The 18,333-nt window shown below is 47.7% G+C and overlaps 1 protein-coding gene across 1 annotated transcript in view; it reads right to left on the bottom strand.

Moving 5' to 3' along the window:
* Positions 1–239: 239 nt before the first annotated feature.
* The window catches only part of DCP2 (decapping mRNA 2), a 31,193-nt gene continuing 13,099 nt past the window's right edge, over positions 240–18,333 (bottom strand). The window contains exons 5-11 of the mRNA XM_065406317.1: positions 14,396–14,548; positions 12,421–12,533; positions 12,232–12,339; positions 2,564–2,696; positions 2,071–2,172; positions 1,397–1,448; positions 240–497 (exon numbers count right to left, since the gene is read on the bottom strand). Coding sequence (XP_065262389.1) covers positions 334–497; positions 1,397–1,448; positions 2,071–2,172; positions 2,564–2,696; positions 12,232–12,339; positions 12,421–12,533; positions 14,396–14,548 — 825 coding nt within the window. The 3' untranslated portion in view covers positions 240–333. The remainder of the gene's footprint in view (positions 498–1,396; positions 1,449–2,070; positions 2,173–2,563; positions 2,697–12,231; positions 12,340–12,420; positions 12,534–14,395; positions 14,549–18,333) is intronic.

Here is an 18,333-nt window from a genome sequence, read left to right as displayed (position 1 = left end):
AGTTTAGTGTGTTAGTATACAGCCAACACAAAAATATTTCAAAGTTTAAAAAAAAAAAAAAAAAAAAGAATGCCCTCTAATGCAACAGCAGGAACTAGTGAACCAAACACTGGAAAGGTACTTTCGTGAATAAAGGCGGAACTGCATTTAAAGTGCGACAATTCACTATGCCACTTCCATACTGCAAAGAGAATGAACCCTTCCAAATCATCTTTCAGTCCCTGCATTGCTTTAAAAATAAAAACACCTGAGAACGAGTAAGGCTGGATTAGAAACCCACTCAACTGCAAAAGATCAGTCTTTGATTTTTGTTCATCCATAATAGGTTTGCTGTCAGAGGTCAAAACTTTTCATTATGGCATCATGGTCAAACTTGAAGCTCAAGAAAGCTCTTGATGAGAAAGTGATTTTGTAATGACCATTACATGCCACAGAGTGTGCCTCTGTATGTTCCAGCAGGTCTTCAATGGAGAAACACACATCATACGCTGCTGCATCTGCTTAAAAAAAAAAAAAAGACAAAAATATTTTCTACAGTTGAAAGTTAAGTGGTATTGATCAATGAAGAGGTCATTGAAAATATGCTACTATTTAGGTTTAAAAAGCTGTACATGTTCAATTAGCATTTACTCACACTGGCAATTTTATCAGTTTGGTCATCATTTCAAACAAAAAGCGTAGCAAGGAATTCCTTATCTTTATTGGCCACCTAGTGGTCAAAACAAGTTTTGTAGGAGTTACATTAGCAGTTTTTACCCAAATGGTTAATTCTCTTCTGTAAAGCACAGGTTAGGGCAATAATTTTTTGCCAAGATCCAAATTTCTTGGTCAAGGTATAGTCAAGGTCCAGACTCCAGAGAAAACAACCAGTAAATAAAAAGAGTTTGCAGTCGTTTCAAAAGCATCTGGTGATCTGGATTTGGCCCGCCATCTGCCTATTGACTACCCCTGAGTTAGGGTGACAAACTGCTTGGACACAGTCCCATTCCAAAATGGAGACTGGAGAAGGGGCTGGAGAGTCCCTCGGGGGCCTTAAGTCGGGTGCTGGCAATTTCAGAACAGCCCTTGCACCATCAGCAGCATCAGATGCTCCAGCTCCTATACTACCATGAGAAGTCTTTTCAGTGACCTATTCAAATGGTCACCACCATGGCATGCCTCCCGGAGGCCCAGCCCAGATATACAGTGCTTTACTTTCTGCATCAACGGTGATCTATGAGCAATTGTAAATTCCACCATCCTACAGATTTCACAACTAAGGTAAGGCATCTTAAACCTTCATTTAATAAAAGGTTTCCCTTTTCGGCATGTACTGTAATAAGTTGATGCAGTCTCAAAAATTGTTTCAAGTGAAAAATTAGTATGTTCACATACAAATGAAAATTAATATACTTGCCTGTTTCAAAGTTATCCTGAAGTCTTCTTGGATTAAGTTTTTTTTCACATTTCTGATTAAGAAAATGAGCATACATTATACTCTTCAAAATACGTGCCTTAATTTTAACAGTACTCAAGGAAATAAATGTAATTAATGGTATTTTATGGTGACTGAATAAGTTAATGTCATGGGATTTAGGGTTTGTGGAGGCAGAACTTGATCCCATTGTGCCATGGATATAGGTTTGAAGCCTACACCTCAAACTGTAGCCAGGCAGAAAGGAGGGGAGTGACTAGGCATATACTTTACATTTTCAAACACAGTGGTTTTGCCATACCACTGTAAAATATTTATACACTCATTTTTAAGCAGCAGATATTTTGCCATTGCAATGTACAATACTAGACCATTCTCGGTCAAATACCTGGAATATTGCAGGAAGGATCACTTTAATATGCATTAGAATTCAATTACTAAATACGAATTGGATAAATTATATTATTCAATGCTCTGCAAGTGTACATGTATATGGGATGAGAAACGTCAACTGCAGTGCGTACATTGAACACTATCGTTAAGATCTGTTTTCATGGACATGCAATTTAACATTCCATCACCAAAACCTTAGTTTGCGCACACAGTTAAATGTCACCAAAATTTGTTAATGCAAGAACTATTGCTGTCAATCTTACCAATGTATGGTTCTGTTTCGTTGGCTGACTGTGGACCCCATTTGTCCTCTTCTTTTGGTTAGAAGTGTCTTGATATTGCTTTCTACCATTACCCCTCATGTTCTGAGTCAGCCACACCCAAAAAAGGTAATACAAATAAAAGTTAAGTGCTAGTGTCATATCCCACTACATTATGATACCACTTATATAGCAACTGTCATCCAAGTACCTCAAATCATTTTAAGAATTAGAAACTGAGGCACAAGAAAGTTATAGCTACTGTTCAAGGTTACTCGGCAAGCCAGTGGCAGAGGTGGGAAAAGACTCTCCATCTGTTGATACCCAGTTCCCTGGTCTAATCACTAGACAATGCTATTTCCATGATATAATGAAGTCCCATCACTTAAAGAAATAAACCCAAGAGTCTCTCCCCCTACAAAAAAAAATAATAATTAAGTGAGTCTGAACAAAGCACTACCACTGATTTTAAGGGGTCCAAACAAATCAAACCTACCTTTATTTTTAGAGCTTCAGACATCTCAGAATGATTGTTATATGGCTTCTGTTGCTGTGGTTGTCTGTACTTTGTCCACTGGTCTCCTGGAGAGCCATCTGTAAACACCTGCTGGCTATAACGAAGTTTGGATCTATCCCATTAAAAAAAAAGTTTTATCTGCAAAAGAACTTTGATTCAAGACTATTATGATCAGAACAGAAATACACATTGTTCTGCTTCTCCAGACAATCTTACAAGATAAGCTAAAGCAGAGAAACATTGGATCTTAAACTTAATATTCTCTCCACTCACTAAACTGGTTTTGCTTATTGGGGAAGAGTTATGCACAAAGGGGAAAAAATATGACTTCATAAAGCAACAGTATGTGACAAGTAAAAGACAGTTACCTTTTCCGCAACTGGTGTTCTCCAAGATGTGTTGCTCATGTCTATTCCACAATAGGTGTGCGTGCTTGCCACGTGCACCGGTGCCAGAAGTTTTTCCCTAGCAGTACCCATAGGGGAGCGACCCAGCGACCCCTGGAGTGGCGCCTCCATGGCGCGGTATAAGGGGCGCTGCACGCTCCCCCCATCCTCAGTTCCTTGTTGCCAGACAACTCCGACAGAGGGTAAGGAGGGAGGGATGTGGAATAGACATGAGCAACACATCTCGAAGAACACCAGTTACAGAAAAGGTAGCTGTCTTTTCTTCTTCGAGTGATTGCTCATGTGTATTCCACAATAAGTGATTCCAAGCTATATCTGTTGGAGGTGGGTAGGAATTCACAAATTCTCGGGACGAAGCACAGCCCTGCCGAACCCGGCATCATCCCTGGTCTGGGAGACGATCGCATAGTGCAAAGTGAATGTGTGAACTGAAGACCACGTGGCAGCCCTACGAGTGTCCTGAATGGGGACGTGGGCCAAAAAGGCAGCCGACGAAGAGGAGTGCTAGGCAGAGACGGGCTCCACCTAACGAAGATAGGGAAGAGCATCTTCGCAAGCAGGCTGGCTAACCTAGTGAGGAGGGCTTTAAACTAGGTTCACAGGGGGAAGGAGACCAAAGCCCTGAGGTAAGTGGGGAAATGGGATACTGGGAGGAAGCACGAGCAGGAGAGTGCAAGAGGGGAGGACTCCTGTCTCAGACTGAGAAAGCGGGACAATCAGCGAGTTATCTTAAGTGCCTATACAAAATGCAAGAAGCCTGGGAAACAAGCAGGGAGAACTGGAAGTCCTGGCACAGTCAATGAACTATGATGTGATTGGAATAACAGAGACTTGGTGGGATAACTCACATGACTGGAGTACTGTCATGGATGGATATAAACTGTTCAGGAAGGACAGGCAGGGCAGAAAAGGTGGGGGCATTGTATGTAAGAGAGGAGTATGACTGCTCAGAGCTCCAGTATGAAACTGCAGAAAAACCTGAGAGTCTCTGGATTAAGTTTAGAAGTGTGAGCAACAAGGGTGATGTCCTGGTGGGAGTCTGCTATAGACCACCGGACCAGGGGGACGAGGCTTTCTTCGGGCAACTAGCAGAAGTTACTAGATCACAGGCCCTGGTTCTCATGGGAGACTTTAATCACCTTGATATCTGCTGGGAGAGCAATACAGCGATGCACAGACAATCCAGGAAGTTTTTGGAAAGTGTAGGGGACAATTTCCTGGTGCAAGTGCTGGAGGAACCAACTAGGGGCAGAGCTCTTCTAGACCTGCTGCTCACAAACAGGGAAGAATTAGTAGGGGAAGCAAAAGTGGATGGGAACCTGGGAGGCAGTGACCATGAGATGGTTGAGTTCAGGATCCTGACACAAGGAAGAAAGGACAACAGCAGAATACGGACCCTGGACTTCAGAAAAGCAGACTTTGACTCCCTCAGGGAACTGATGGGCAGGATCCCCTGGGAGAATAACATGAAGGGGGAAAGGAATCCAGAAGAGCTGGCTGTATTTTCAAGAATCCTTATTGAGGTTGCAGGAACAAACCATCCTGATGTGTAGAAAGAATAGTATATATGGCAGATGACCAGCTTGGCTTAACAGTGAAATCCTTGCTGATCTTAAACACAAAAAAGCAGCTTACAAGAAGTGGAAGATTGGACAAATGACCAGGGAGGAGTATAAAAATATTGTTCAGGCATGCAGGAGTGAAATCAGGAAGGCCAAATCACACTTGGAGTTGCAGCTAGCAAGAGATGTTAAGAGTAACAAGAAGGGTTTCTTCAGGTATGTTAGCAACAAGAAGAAAGTCAAGGAAAGTGTGGTCCCCTTACTGAATGAGGGAGGCAACCTAGTGACAGAGGATGTGGAAAAAGCTAATGTACTCAATGCTTTTTTTTGCCTCTGTCTTCACAAACAAGATCAGGTCCCAGACTACTGCACTGGGCAGCACAGCATGGGGAGGAGGTGACCAGCCCTCTGTGGAGAAAGAAGTGGTTCGAGACTATTTAGAAAAGCTGGACGAGCACAAGTCCATGGGGCCGGATGCGCTGCATCCGAGGGTGCTAAAGGAGTTGGCAGATGTGATTGCAGAGCCATTGGCCATTATCTTTGAAAACTCATGGCGATCGGGGGAGGTCCCGGATGACTGGAAAAAGGCTAATGTAGTGCCCATCTTTAAAAAAGGGAAGGAGGAGGATCCGGGGAACTACAGGCCAGTTAGCCTCACCTCAGTCCCTGGAAAAATCATGGAGCAGGTCCTCAAGGAATCAATTCTGAAGCACTTAGAGGAGAGGAAAGTGATCAGGAACAGTCAGCATGGATTCACCAAGGGCAAGTCATGCCTGACTAACCTAATTGCCTTCTATGATGAGATAACTGGCGCTGTGGATGAGGGGAAAGCAGTGGATTTGTTATTCCTTGACTTTAGCAAAGCTTTTGATACGGTCTCCCACAGTATTCTTGCTGCCAAGTTAAAGAAGTATGGGCTGGATGAATGGACTATAAGGTGGATAGAAAGCTGGCTAGACTGTCGGGCTCAACGGGTAGTGATCAATGGCTCCATGTCTAGTTGGCAGCCGGTATCAAGCGGAGTGCCCCAAGGGTCGGTCCTGGGGCCGGTTTTGTTCCATATCTTCATTAATGATCTGGAGGATGGCGTGGACTGCACTCTCAGCAAGTTTGCAGATGACACTAAATTGGGAGAAGTGTAGGGATAGGATACAGAGGGACCTACACAAATTAGAGGATTGGGCCAAAAGAAACCTGATGAGGTTCAACAAGGACAAGTGCAGAGTCCTGCACTTAGGATGGAAGAATCCCATTCACTGTTACAGACTAGGGACCGAATGGCTAGGAAGTAGTTCTGCAGAAAAGGACCTGGGGGTTACAGTGGACGAGAAGCTGGATATGAGTCAACAGCGTGCCCTTGTTGCCAAGAAGGCTAACGGCATTTTGGGCTGTATATGTAGGGGCCTTGCCAGCAGATCGAGGAACATGATCATTCCCCTCTATTCAACACTGGTGAGGCCTCATCTGGAGTACTGTGTCCAGTTTTGGGCCCCACGCTACAAGAAGGATGTGGAACAATTGGAAAGAGTCCAGCGGAGGGCAACAAAAATGATTAGGGGGCTGGAGCACATGATTTATGAGGAGAGGCTGAGGGAACTGGGATTGTTTAGTCTGCAGAAGAGAAGAATGAGGGGGGATTTGATAGCTGCTTTCAACTACCTGAGAGGGGGTTCCAAAGAGGATGGATCTAGACTGTTCTCAGTGGTACCAGATGACAGAACAAGGAGTAATGGTCTCAAGTTGCAGTGGGGGAGGTTTAGGTTGGATATTAGGAAAAACTTTTTCACTAGCAGGGTGGTGAAGCACTGGAATTGGTTTACCCAAGGAGGTGGTGGAATCTCCTTCCTTAGAGGTCTTTAAGGTCAGGCTTGACAAAGCCCTGGCTGGTATGATTTAGTTGGGATTTGGTCCTGCTTTGAGCGGGGGGTTGGACTAGATGACCTCCTGAGGTCCCTTCCAACCCTGATATTCTATGATTCACAATTGGTGGCGGAGGGATTTCCGCCAGATCATAACAGGTACGGATGCACAAGGTGATCCGGTTGGAGAGCCGCTGAGTGGAGATCGGCCAACCTTTCATGCGCTCGGCCGAGGCAATGAACAGTTGTGAGGACTTTCTGAATGCCTTAGTCCGCTCCAGGTAGAAAGCCAGAGCCTGTCTAACATCCAGCATGTGGAGGCGGCACTCCTCACTGGACGCATGGGGCTTGGGGCAGAGGACCAGCAGAAAAATGTCCTGACCCATGTGATAGGCGGAGACCACCTTTGGGAGGAACGAGGGGTGTGGGCGGAGCTGGACCTTGTCCTTATGAAACACCGTGTACAGGGGCTCGGAGGTCAGGGCCCTGAGCTCGGAGACTGGGCTAGCCGATGTGATCGCAACCAGGAAGGCCACCTTCCACGAGAGGTGTGACTAGGAGCACGTGACTAGCGGTTCAAACAGGGGCCCTGTGAGACGGGCCACCACCAAGTTTAGGTCCCACTGCGGGACTGGGGGCCTAACATAAGGGAAGAGACGATCCAACCCCTTAAGGAATCGGCCAGTCATAGCATGGGAGAATACCGTGTGGCCCTGCACCGGTGGATGGAAGGCCGATATGGCCGCCAGGTGCACCTTGACTTACGAGGGCACCAGGCCCTGGACTCTAAGGTAAAGGAGGTAGTCCAGGGGATGGATTGGGGTGGCCACCGGGGAAATGCCCTGCTCGTCTGCCCATCTGGAAAACTGAGACCACTTTGCCAAGTAGGCTCAGCGCGTGGAAGGCCGCCTGCTTTCTAGGAGGACACGCTGAACCCCTTCTGAGCACGTCCTTTCCTCCCTACCTAACCATTGAGCAGCCACGCCGTGAGATGGAGTGCCACTAAGTTGGGGTGGAGGCGGCGGCCCTGGTCCTGGGAGAGCAGGTCCAGGCAGTACGGCAACAGCCACGGCGGGGTGACCACCGGGCCCGTGAGGGTCCCGTACCAATGCTGTGTGGACCATGCTGGGGCAATCAGAAGGACCCGGGCCTTGTCCGTCTTTATCTTTTCCAGGACCTTGTCAATCAGCGGGAATGGGGGAAAGGCATAGAAAAACTAGCCTGACCAGGACAGGAGAAAGGCATCGGAAATAGCGCCCCGTCGCAGCCCTCCTCCCCCCCAGCCCTGGGAGCAAAACCGGGGACAGCGACGGTTCTGCCGAGTCGCGAACGGGTCCGCCTGGGGAGTTCCCCACACTTGGAAAAGTCTGTGCACCACCTCTGGGTGGAGAGACCACTTGTGCTGAGAGGAGAAGCCCCTGCTCAACCGATCCGCCCGCGCGTTCCAGGCGCCCGGCAGATGGAAAGCCTGTAGGCAGATGTCATGGGCTATACACAAGTCCCACAGCCTGAGGGCTTCGCAGCAGAGAATCGGGCTCCGCTTTGCCTGTTGATGTAGAACATCGAGGACGTGTTGTCCGTGAGGACCCTGACCACCCGGCCTTCCAGGTGCGAGCGGAAGGCCATGCACACCAGCCGTACGGCCCCGAGCTCCTTGACGTTTACATGGAGGGTCAGATCCTGAGCCGACCACAGACCTTGGGTCTGAACGTTCCTCACATGGGCCCCCCATCCCAGGTTCGACGCGTCAGACACCAGCTCCAGTGACGGGGCCTTGCCCCTGAACGGGACCCCTTGGAGCATGTTTCTCGGGGAGGAACACCACCATAGGGAGGTGATCACTGGTTCGGGTACCATGAGGACTTTGTCCATCCTATCCCTGGCCTGGGAGAACTCCGAGGCCAACCGGAGCTGGAGGGGCCTCATCCTGAGTCTGGCGTGACAGACCACATACGTGCACACTGACATATGACCCAAGAGCTAGAGGCACGCTCTGGCTGTTGTCACCGGAAACCTTGTGACCGTGTCAATGAGCCCCTTCAGGGTTTCGAACCTGTCCGGTGGGACGGAGGCTCTGGCTGACAAGGCATCCAGGACTGCCCCAATAAACTCTATGCGTTGAACTGGGACTAATGTGGACTTATGTTGTTTACCAACAGGCCCAAAGTGGTGCACGTGGACAGAAGGAGCGCCACGTGATCCCGCACCTGCGACCGGGAGCTGCCCTTGACCAACCAGTCGGCCAGATAGGGGAAGATCTGGACCCCTGGGCCACCACCACCAACGTACATTTCGTGAATACCCTCGTGCAAGGGGTCCCCCAGGAGGGATGGGGGCAGGGAGTGGTTGGGCGGGGAGGAAGTAAACAGGAGGGTGTAGCCCCGGGAGATGGGAACTGGCAGGGCGCCCCGGGCGTCCTGTCAAAACCGCCTTTTCCCCACCTGTTTCCCCTTTGAGGACTCAGGCTGGGGAGCAGTGTGAAACTGCCTCTGTGGGCAGCTCTTATAGACCCCTGACTTCTTATAAGCGGTCTCATATTTTGGGTGGGTGGCCTGAGCGGGAGTCTACTGCGACTTGAACTTAGGTTTAGCCAAAGCCAGAACATAGAGACCCAGAGTCTGGAGAGTCATGCGGGAGTCTTTCAGGCCACGCAGTTTTGTATCCGTTTGTTCTGCAAACAGAGCTTTACCGTCAAACGGAAGGTCCTGCAGGGAGATCTGCGCTTTGCTGGACAGCCCAGAGAGCAAGAGCCATGACACCCTTCTCATGAACACCACTGAGGCCATGGACCGCGCAGCTGTGTCCACTGCATCCGAAACTGCCTGCAGGGTTGCCTTGGCAGCCACAGTACCCTCCTCCACCAGCGCATTGAACTCCTTCCTGTCGCGCTCCCGGAGGGAGTCCTTGAACTTGGGCAGGGAGCCCCACAGATTGAACTCATACCGGCCCAGGAGAGCCTGGTGGTTCACCACCCGTAACTGGAAGCTCGAGGACAAATAAATTTTCCTTCCAAAAGAGTCCAGCCTCCTTGAAACTTTATTTTTTGGGTAGGGGCTGGCTGGCCCTGCTGCTCCCTGTGGTTGACCAACTCGACCACCAGGGAGTTAGGAGCAGGGTGGGTGTAAAAGTATTCATGCCCCTTGGTGGGTACAAAGTACTTGCGTTCCGCTCTCTTAGAGATGGGGGCCAATGAGGCCGGTGTTTGCCACAGGGCATTTGAAATTTTTGCCACCCCTTCATGGAGAGGGAAGGCCACCCTGCCCAGTGCCGAGGAGGACAGCACATTAAACAGGGAGTCCGAGGGCTCCTCCATCTCCTCTGCTTGGAGGTGGAGGCTTGATGCCACCCTTTTTAAGAGTTCTTGGTGGGCCCTAAAGTCCTTCTGTGGAACAGAGGGAGGCAGGGCCGTAATCGCCTCATCCGGGGAGGGTGAGGAGGCCGGCGCAGTACTTTGGGTGTCCACCGGCACCAGAGGGTCCATCACCTGGTTGGTCTCCGCACATGGTGCCAAGGATGTACGTCCCACCGACTCCTTCCTCGGAGGTCTGGAGAGGGAGACCGATGGTCCTTCTGAGGCTCTGGCCACCGAGCAAGCCCCCACCGGGGGCTGCGTTGGAGGCCACGGTGCCCACTGGTACCATTAGGCCGGCCACGGGGTCTGGTGCCACTGCACCTACTGAGGCACTGGCAGGGCCGGCTGTTCGGCCTGGCTCGTCGATGGACAACTACGAAGGGAGGCTGGGCTGACGTACGACCTGCTGCTGTCCCCGGCCAGGAGGAGCGGCAGCGCTGGGAGCGGTGCCAACCACGGGACCATGATCCCAACATGGAGGACCAGTACCGTCGGTAACAGCTGCGCCGCGATCGGCTCCGGCGGTCGGACCCACGGAGGTGATGCCGTGGCGGGGCCCTAGAGCGGGACGCCGAAGGGAACGAGATCGACGTCCGTGCCGAGACCGGCTACGATAACCCCTCTGAGACAAGGCCTCTGGCGACGTCTGCCTCGGTCCCGTCGGTGTTCGCTCCTCGAGGCGGAGCAGTGCCGAGAGTCTCAGTCAGACGGAACCCAAACAGACAGCCTGGTGGGCATCGAGGGCGATCCACGTGGACTTCGCCCTGAATGATCGCTGGGTGGCGAACGGCATCGGGAACGTTCCCTTGACCGAGACCAGTACCGAGCTGGGGGCAACTGCGGAGATCCCAGCAGCGGCTTGCCTCTGGAGCGCAGGGCCGACATCGGCAGTGCTCCTGGTACCAGCATGGACATAACATCCCGGGACACCTGCAGGGCCTCCGGCGTGGAGGGTGTCTAGACATCCGGGGAGGCCTGCTCCGAATGGGCCGGGCTACTCCGCTCGACTTGAGTCGGAGGTCTAGTGGCCGGTGGGTATCGAGGACTGCCCAACATGGATCTAGCCTCTGTCCCGGGTTTACTCTGGTGCCACAGCAAAGAAGGCCTCTTTCTAGCCTTCTTGGCATGCCCCGTGGACAGGGAGCGGTGCCAACTAGTCGATGGCGCCAAAGGTCGCCATGCACCGACACCCGGTGCCCGGTGCTGACTCGGAGTGGCATGCTGGAGCCAGGGTCAGCGCCGACTCCATCAGAATAGCCTGGAGCCTAATCTCCCTTTCTTTCTTGGTCCTAGGCTTAAACGACTTGCAAATCTTGCTGTGATCGCTGAGATGGGTTTCCCCCAAACAGCACAGACAGTCCGCGTGCGGATCACTCAGTGGCATAGATCGCCTACAAGTGTCACACAGCTTAAAACCCCGGGCATGCCCCAGCCCAGGAGCTCTAGCTAAACTAAACTAACTACAGGTACCATACACTGAACGAACAAGCAGTTTTGGGGACGAGCTACAGCAAAGCTGGAGCAGAGCAGTTCCGAAGCACCTTCACTGGCGGCAAGAGCGCACAGCACCCCGTATACTGCGCCATGGAGTCGCCACTCCAGGGGTCGCTGGGGCGCTCCCCTACAGGTACTGCTAGGGGGAAAACTTCCGGCACCGGTGCACGTGGCGAGCACGCACACCTATTGTGGAATACACATGAGCAATCACTCGAAGAAGAAAAACAAGTTTTCTTATTCTAGAATCCTGTCACCTGTAGTGTTGTGTGGATACCAAGTGGGTACACTTTGATACTTTATTTATGACACCAGCGTTGGTGCTGAACTGACCCAGATTGCTGATGGGGAACCTCCCTTTGTCAACCTGAACTGGTTTGAGAAGTTGCTCAGTCACATGACTGCTAGGAAACCCTATGACAAAATTGCCCATTTTCATCTAAGACCTCCCTGTGATTTAACATGTTACAAGATCATTTTTTCAATCGCCCCCGAATCACCATGACAACATGGGTTTTATCCAACTTTCTTTGAAATTGACATTACTTTGAAATTACTTTTAAATACCATGGCTATTAGTGATTCTTCCTGACTTAGTTCCATCATTTTTGGCACCTCTCACTCCTTTCAGCACTACACTGATTATTTTAGAAAGTATATCTACCTGTTCTACTTTCTGATAAAGAATTTCTGTTTTATAAAAAGTTTCTCCTTCACTTGCTTTTCATAGTCCCATATAGGAACTCAGGACATTCTCTCAGTTTTGCCATATTCTAAAATTTTCCATACAGTAGTTTCAAGCACATCAGGGCACTAATTAACCTCTCCATACTACTAACAGTCCTATGGATCTCTCTCTAATCTATTATATTAACCCATTCTGAAAAAAAGAATGGACATTCTTCATCTTTGTGTAGCCAAGGATTTATAAGAATGTTGTTGACAGACATGTCAAAATTATCTAATTTCTTACCTTGTTTTCTCCATGTTGAGCTTGGATGGTGTGCTCCCAGTGGATGAAAATCCATTGTCACTATCAGAGGAGTCCCCATATCTTCGAGAAAGCCAGTCTCTCAATGGTCTGTGAACAAGTTAGTGTTTTGTCAACAAAATCCAGCGTCCTGAAAACAAGAGGCTAGATTTTGGCTTATCCTGAACATACCTGATGAAGGGAATGGCCATGAAAAACTTGTTAGGTGCCAAACCTAGCTTAGACTTTGGGGTCATGTCATTTCTATGGCATGGTAATTTGTCAATTGAGAACCATTCAATGTTCTGAAACACAGAAAAAAGTAATTACTTTAGTGAAGTCATCAAGGGACTTAAGCGAATACACATCATCCACAATGATTTTCTTTAAAATCAAAAAACTACAGCAAGAGTCTGAATTAATAAATCATGACAGAACTGCTAACCAATACAGGTTATTTAAAATAATGTTAGGATCACTTTTCTGGCCACAACCACAATGTAACAGACATTACAATGCAAGTTTGCAGTGTTGTTGTACCTGTGTTGGTCCCAGAATGAGAGAGGGACCTGAAGAAGAGCTCTGTGTAACTCAAAAGCCTGTCTCTTACACCAACAAAGGTGGTCCATTAAAAGATATTATACCACCTTGTGTCTCTGTTACAATACATAAACACTGTCGGATGACAGAATCCCTAAAATGTGGAACGCAGTACACAATACCTCAGCTATTGAAAGTTAGTTCACTTAAAATAAGGTCTGCAACAACAACAACATAGTTCTTGACTGTGCACTGAATGTCCTAGAGAGAACAATGGAAATTAGAGGATACAAATAACTTTCAAAGCTTGTCTCTGTCCCCCCGCCACCTCACATGATATGCACTCAGGGGAGAGCATGCAACATGCTGAAGGGCCTTTACCCAGAACACAAAAATGGAAATCAAGGTTTTAACTAGACCAGCGGTTCTTAAACTGTGGGTCAGGACCCCAAAGTGGGTCGCGACTCCACTTTAATGGGGTCACCAGGGCTGGCATTAGACTTGCTGGGGCCCTGGGTGGTGGGGCTCAGGCTTCGGCTGCAGCCCTGGATGGCAGGGCTCAGGTTACAGACCCCCTACCCGGGGCTGAAGCCCTTGGGCTTCGCCCACCCTCCCCCCACTTGGGGCCTTGAGCTTCAGCTTTGGCTTCAGTCCTGGGTGGCGGGGCTGAAGCCTTTGGGCTTCAGCTTTGCCCCCCCCCAACCCGGAGCTTGGGCAGGCTCAGGCTGCAGTCCCCGCTCCTGGGGTTGTGTAGTAATTTTTGTTGTCAGCAGGGGGTCACGTGAAGTTTGAGAACTCCTGAAAGGGGTTTGAGAACCAAGTCAAGAGGGTCCTTAGACAAGGAGCTAGTAATTTACAACTCTGGGGAACCAACCTAAGGGGGAGAAGAGGAATGTTTAATAATGTCCTGTTGTCCCTATTACACTTGTATTCAAAAGATATAGCTAATGTTGGCGTTAAAACTAGTCTTAAAACAAAATTACTGTTAAAGTTTAAATGTTATCTGCATGACGAGAGAAATTCAAGTTTCAGAAGGTGATGAACGTCGTAGGCACTGACAAGCACTTCTCAGCACATTAGGCACTTTAATTTCTTCTCCATCCCAACAGCTTTCTAGAAGTCCACTGAGTTCAGCTCACCCACACAATGGTTGGCTCCCACTGTGTCCCACAGCCAAGTCTACTCTTTGCTACCTATCGTACACTAGATCTGGACTGTACAGACTGCTTATAGAAATAAGGCAAGCCCCATTTTCCTCTTCCAATGCGTAGAATAACGTACAGTATCCTTAAATATTTATATCCTTACAGAAAAATATGTATAAGACATAAAAAAAGGTTAACTACAAAAAAATATTTACGAGAAGAGAAAGTGGGATGTGCTTTATTGTTAGTCAGCCTGCACTCCAGTGCCAATTTATGATGGAGCCAGGTGTCACAATAAGCAGTTGGCCAGCAATCAGTCTTCACATCAGACCTGCAGAAAGTTGACAAAACCTAAAGTGATGCTGCTTTTTATTCCATTTGGGGCATTCATCACCTTTTGTTTAATATTTAGCTTTAAATCAACCTTTGCTGAGGTAGTGGCAACCTGAAAAATCTTTAGAAATAAATATAACTATGTGTACCCGAATTTCTCTTCTGGTTTTGGGGTTGAATTTTGTGTCCTTTGGAACTCCTGGAATGATGTACAAGCGTGCTAGCTGATCATTGATTCGTAGTTCAATATAGTCATCTTTGCAGATGTAATCTTTGATATCAAAACCAGTTTCTTCAAACACCTGAGAAGCACACAGATCAAATTAGAATTGTTCAAGTCATACCTTCAAATAGATTTTTGAAAGGCTAAATCATCAGACGGGAACCCTTTATTACTAGTTCTGATAGTGATTGTAATATATTTGTACATATGCACAGACACATGATGAAAGAGCATAACCTCTGTACATTCAGATTTTGTCCACTGCAGCTCAAGAGTGTGAAGTGGAAAAGAATTTAGATGATATGTGAAAGAGCACGCTAACAAGCAAATACAGGGAAACAGCGTGCCTGCTTATTGATGATGCTGGACACATGAAAAAGTATTTTACTTCAGACAAAAGTTAAACATATTGGATCTAAAGAGAGTTTAGCCATCCAGAAAGTTATAGAAAAACATAAAAACTCCTTACTTGGTTTAGTTCTCTCCCATCCTACAGTACTAATAATGCCCTATGAACCCCCTACAAAATATTCATTCTTACATCAGTTCTTGTATCAAAATTCAGCAGTACTATAAATTACTCTGAGTAATATATATTTACTATTATACAGATTAAGTTACTAAATTCAAACTGGGCATCCAAGCTGATAATGGGGATATGGAACTCAGAATTACTCAGTCTGCTGACATACTATTACAACCTGTTACTCAGAAGGAATTAAAGTGCTAAGCCTGTCACAGGATCACTATATACACTAAAAAAAAGTATATTATGGATCAACATTTTACTGGAGTATTTCACATTTCACCATTGGAGGGAGGAAAAGATCCTACCTCTTAGATATGGACACAAACTAAGACTAGATGTAGATTAAAAAAAAAAAAAGATTTCGTCCACTTCATATTACACCTCTACCTCGATATAACTCTGTCCTCGGGAGCCAAAAAATCTTACCGCGTTATAGGTGAAACGGTGTTATATTGAACTTGCTTTGATCCACCGGAGTGCGCAGCCCCGCCCCCCCGGAGCACTGCTTTACCGCGTTATATCCGAATTCGTGTTATATCGGGTCATGTTATATCGAGGTAGCGGTGTATAACAATTTATACTCCTACCAGGTATCATTACTGAGACGAGCAGAACGTGCAGTTATAAGATAATAATATTGGCGTTTAAGGCTATTATTAGTTGCAAAGTAATGTATGGGGTGAGGGGACTCCAGTTTCTCCCCCTTCTCACCACACACGCCATTTTAGAAACTGAAAAACTAGCATTACTGGAAGCTTTTGATCAGTGCCCTGGACTGAAAATGTTGCAAATGCCTTACAAAAAAGCAGCCCTGAGGAATCTTAATGAAGACATGTATATCTGTGAACCAACACATACAACAAACTGGTTTGAAGCGAAGTCTGTTCAGCATGACAAATTTCATTGAGATCTGTGCCCACCTCCATATAAACTGGGTCTTCTTGATTAAACAGGTTTTCACAGTCTAGCTTGTCCCTATGAAGTAAGCATTGCTCTCTGGATTATTCATTTTGCCAAATACATAAGAAAAATAATTTGTAAAAATCTGTAAATTAAGTCTCTATGTAGTTATGGGCAGACTGTTGGGAGTACAGATTTTCTAGAAGCAACAACCCTGCTTCATATACATTGAAAAATTTTCAAAGATTAATGAAAAGGGAGCAAATTAAAATGCAACTGATGTCTATCAGTTCCTCCTATGTGGCAAGACCATATTTACAAAAACATGGGAAGCTGTTTCATAGTGAGGAGTAAAGTTTGAGGGTCTGACATAAAAGCTTTTAAATAGGAAAGATTATTATATGCCCTAATAATCTTTAATACAGTGGTTCTCAAAGTTTTGTATTGGTGACCCCTTTCACATAGCAAACCTCTGAGTGCGACCCCCTTTATAAATTAAAAACACTTTTTTATATATTTAACACCATTATAAATGCTGGAGGCAAAGTGAGGTTTGGGGTAGAGGCTGACAGCTTATGACTCCCCATGTAATTACCTCGTGACCCCCTAAGGGGTCCCGACCCCCCGTTTGAGATCCCCTGCTTTAATATTTAATACATGAAATGGATGACAGATCTAGGAGATGAACACAAAATTTGTGTGTATTTCAGTGCCAAAAGAAAGTCAACTTGTTTTACGGTCTCTGGGGACAAATGCAAGAGCTTTAAAAAAAAAAAAAAAAAAAAAAAGTGACAGTTTGCCTGATGCTATTAACTTCAGACTAGTCTCCTATGCAAAGGGAAAGTGTTGGGTTAGAATAGAAGCTAGGCAAAAAAAATATACAAGTTTTGGTGAATGACGTTCTAAACCAGAAGTAGGCAAACTACGGCCCACGGGACCATCCTGCCCAGCCTCTGAGCTCCCGGCCGTGGAGGCTAGCCCCTAGCCCCTCCCCTGCTGTCCCCCGTCCCCCACAGCCTTAGCTCACCGCACCACCAGCACTCTGGCCCGCCGCTCCTCACGGGCGGCACGGCTGGCTCCAGCCAGGCAGCAGGGCTGCAAGCTCCTGCTGCTCTGACCGGCATGGTAAGGGAGCGGAGAGCAGGATTGGATAAGGGGCAGAGGGTCCCGGAGGGCAGTCAGGGACGAGGAGCGGGGCAGCTGGATAAGGGGCAGGGAGTTCCGGGGGGCAGTCAGAAGACAGGGAGTGGTTGGATAGGCATGAGAGTCCTGGGGGGCCTGTCAGGGGTGGGGGTGTGGATAGAGGAGGGTCCCGGGGGGGACAGTTAGGGATGAGGGGGTCCCGGGAGGGGGCAGTCAGGGGACAAGGAGCAGGGGGGTTGGATAGGTCAGAGGTTTTGAGGGGGGCAGTCAGGGGGCAGGAAGTGGGAGGGGCGGATAGGGGGCGAGGGCCAGCCTGTTTAGGGAGGCACAGCCTTCCCTACCCAGCCCGCCATACAGTTTCGCAACCCCGATGTGGCCCTTGGGCCAAAAAGTTTGCCCACCCCTGTTCTAAACTGATGGTTTGTAAAAGCAATTCTACCCACAACACAGAAATGAAAACCAAGGTTTTTGTCGGATCAAGCCTATTCTCTCAACGCAGCTCCACGCAAAAGAAGATTAAGTGGCAAAAAACTTTGTTAACCCAGAGTCAAGGTTGCCTGGTTCTAGTTTGTGCCCCTCCAGAATATCAAGTTCCATGATACCGCAATTTGTGAAAACCAGGAAAAACAGAGTTAAGATACATTCCTACATAACCTTAACTCTGCACCTCCTGGAGCGGTCAATAGCTACTGAGAATTATCTGCATGCACTCCAGCTGTATTCACTGTTAGCTGTATTAAACAGTGAAGGAATAACTCGAGCAGCTTCGAAGATTCGTCATTGGGATATGAGAAGATCTGGTGGGCTGTGGCCTCTCAGGGTGCAGGTGAGTCTGTCTTCCTAACCCATCAAAGGAAAGAGGTGCATTTGTACCTTGGGAGTATGCCTTATTTCAGTTGCATTGTGTAGGCTGCGTTAGTAGGGGGGCACAGGGCTCTTCTTGCCATGGAAATTGTCAGTTAGGTGAGCATGGTCTGTTAGTTAATGAGAGGTAAGTGACAATTATAGTGTTTGATGGTATTGTCCCTGAAGAATCCCATTTGAACTAGTATTTGCACACATGTGGGGGGGGGGGGGGGGACTTTTCTGGAGGTGTCACAACCCGAGTAAATTTGCCTAATCAGCCCCTGGTGTTCTTCTATTTACCCTTCCCATGGAAATACTTACAATCACACAGTAACACATACACAACTTCATTTTCAATACAATGAACTCCAAAGATGTTTAAACTAATTCAGTAAGGTTTAATTCAACTCAAAGTTCACTGAGCATATTGCAGGCAATTGTCAGTC

The sequence above is a fragment of the Emys orbicularis genome, chromosome 6 (genome assembly GCF_028017835.1).
Source record: "Emys orbicularis isolate rEmyOrb1 chromosome 6, rEmyOrb1.hap1, whole genome shotgun sequence".
Classification (NCBI taxonomy): Eukaryota; Metazoa; Chordata; order Testudines; family Emydidae; genus Emys; species Emys orbicularis.
This window is presented reverse-complemented; position numbering and strand designations above follow the sequence as displayed.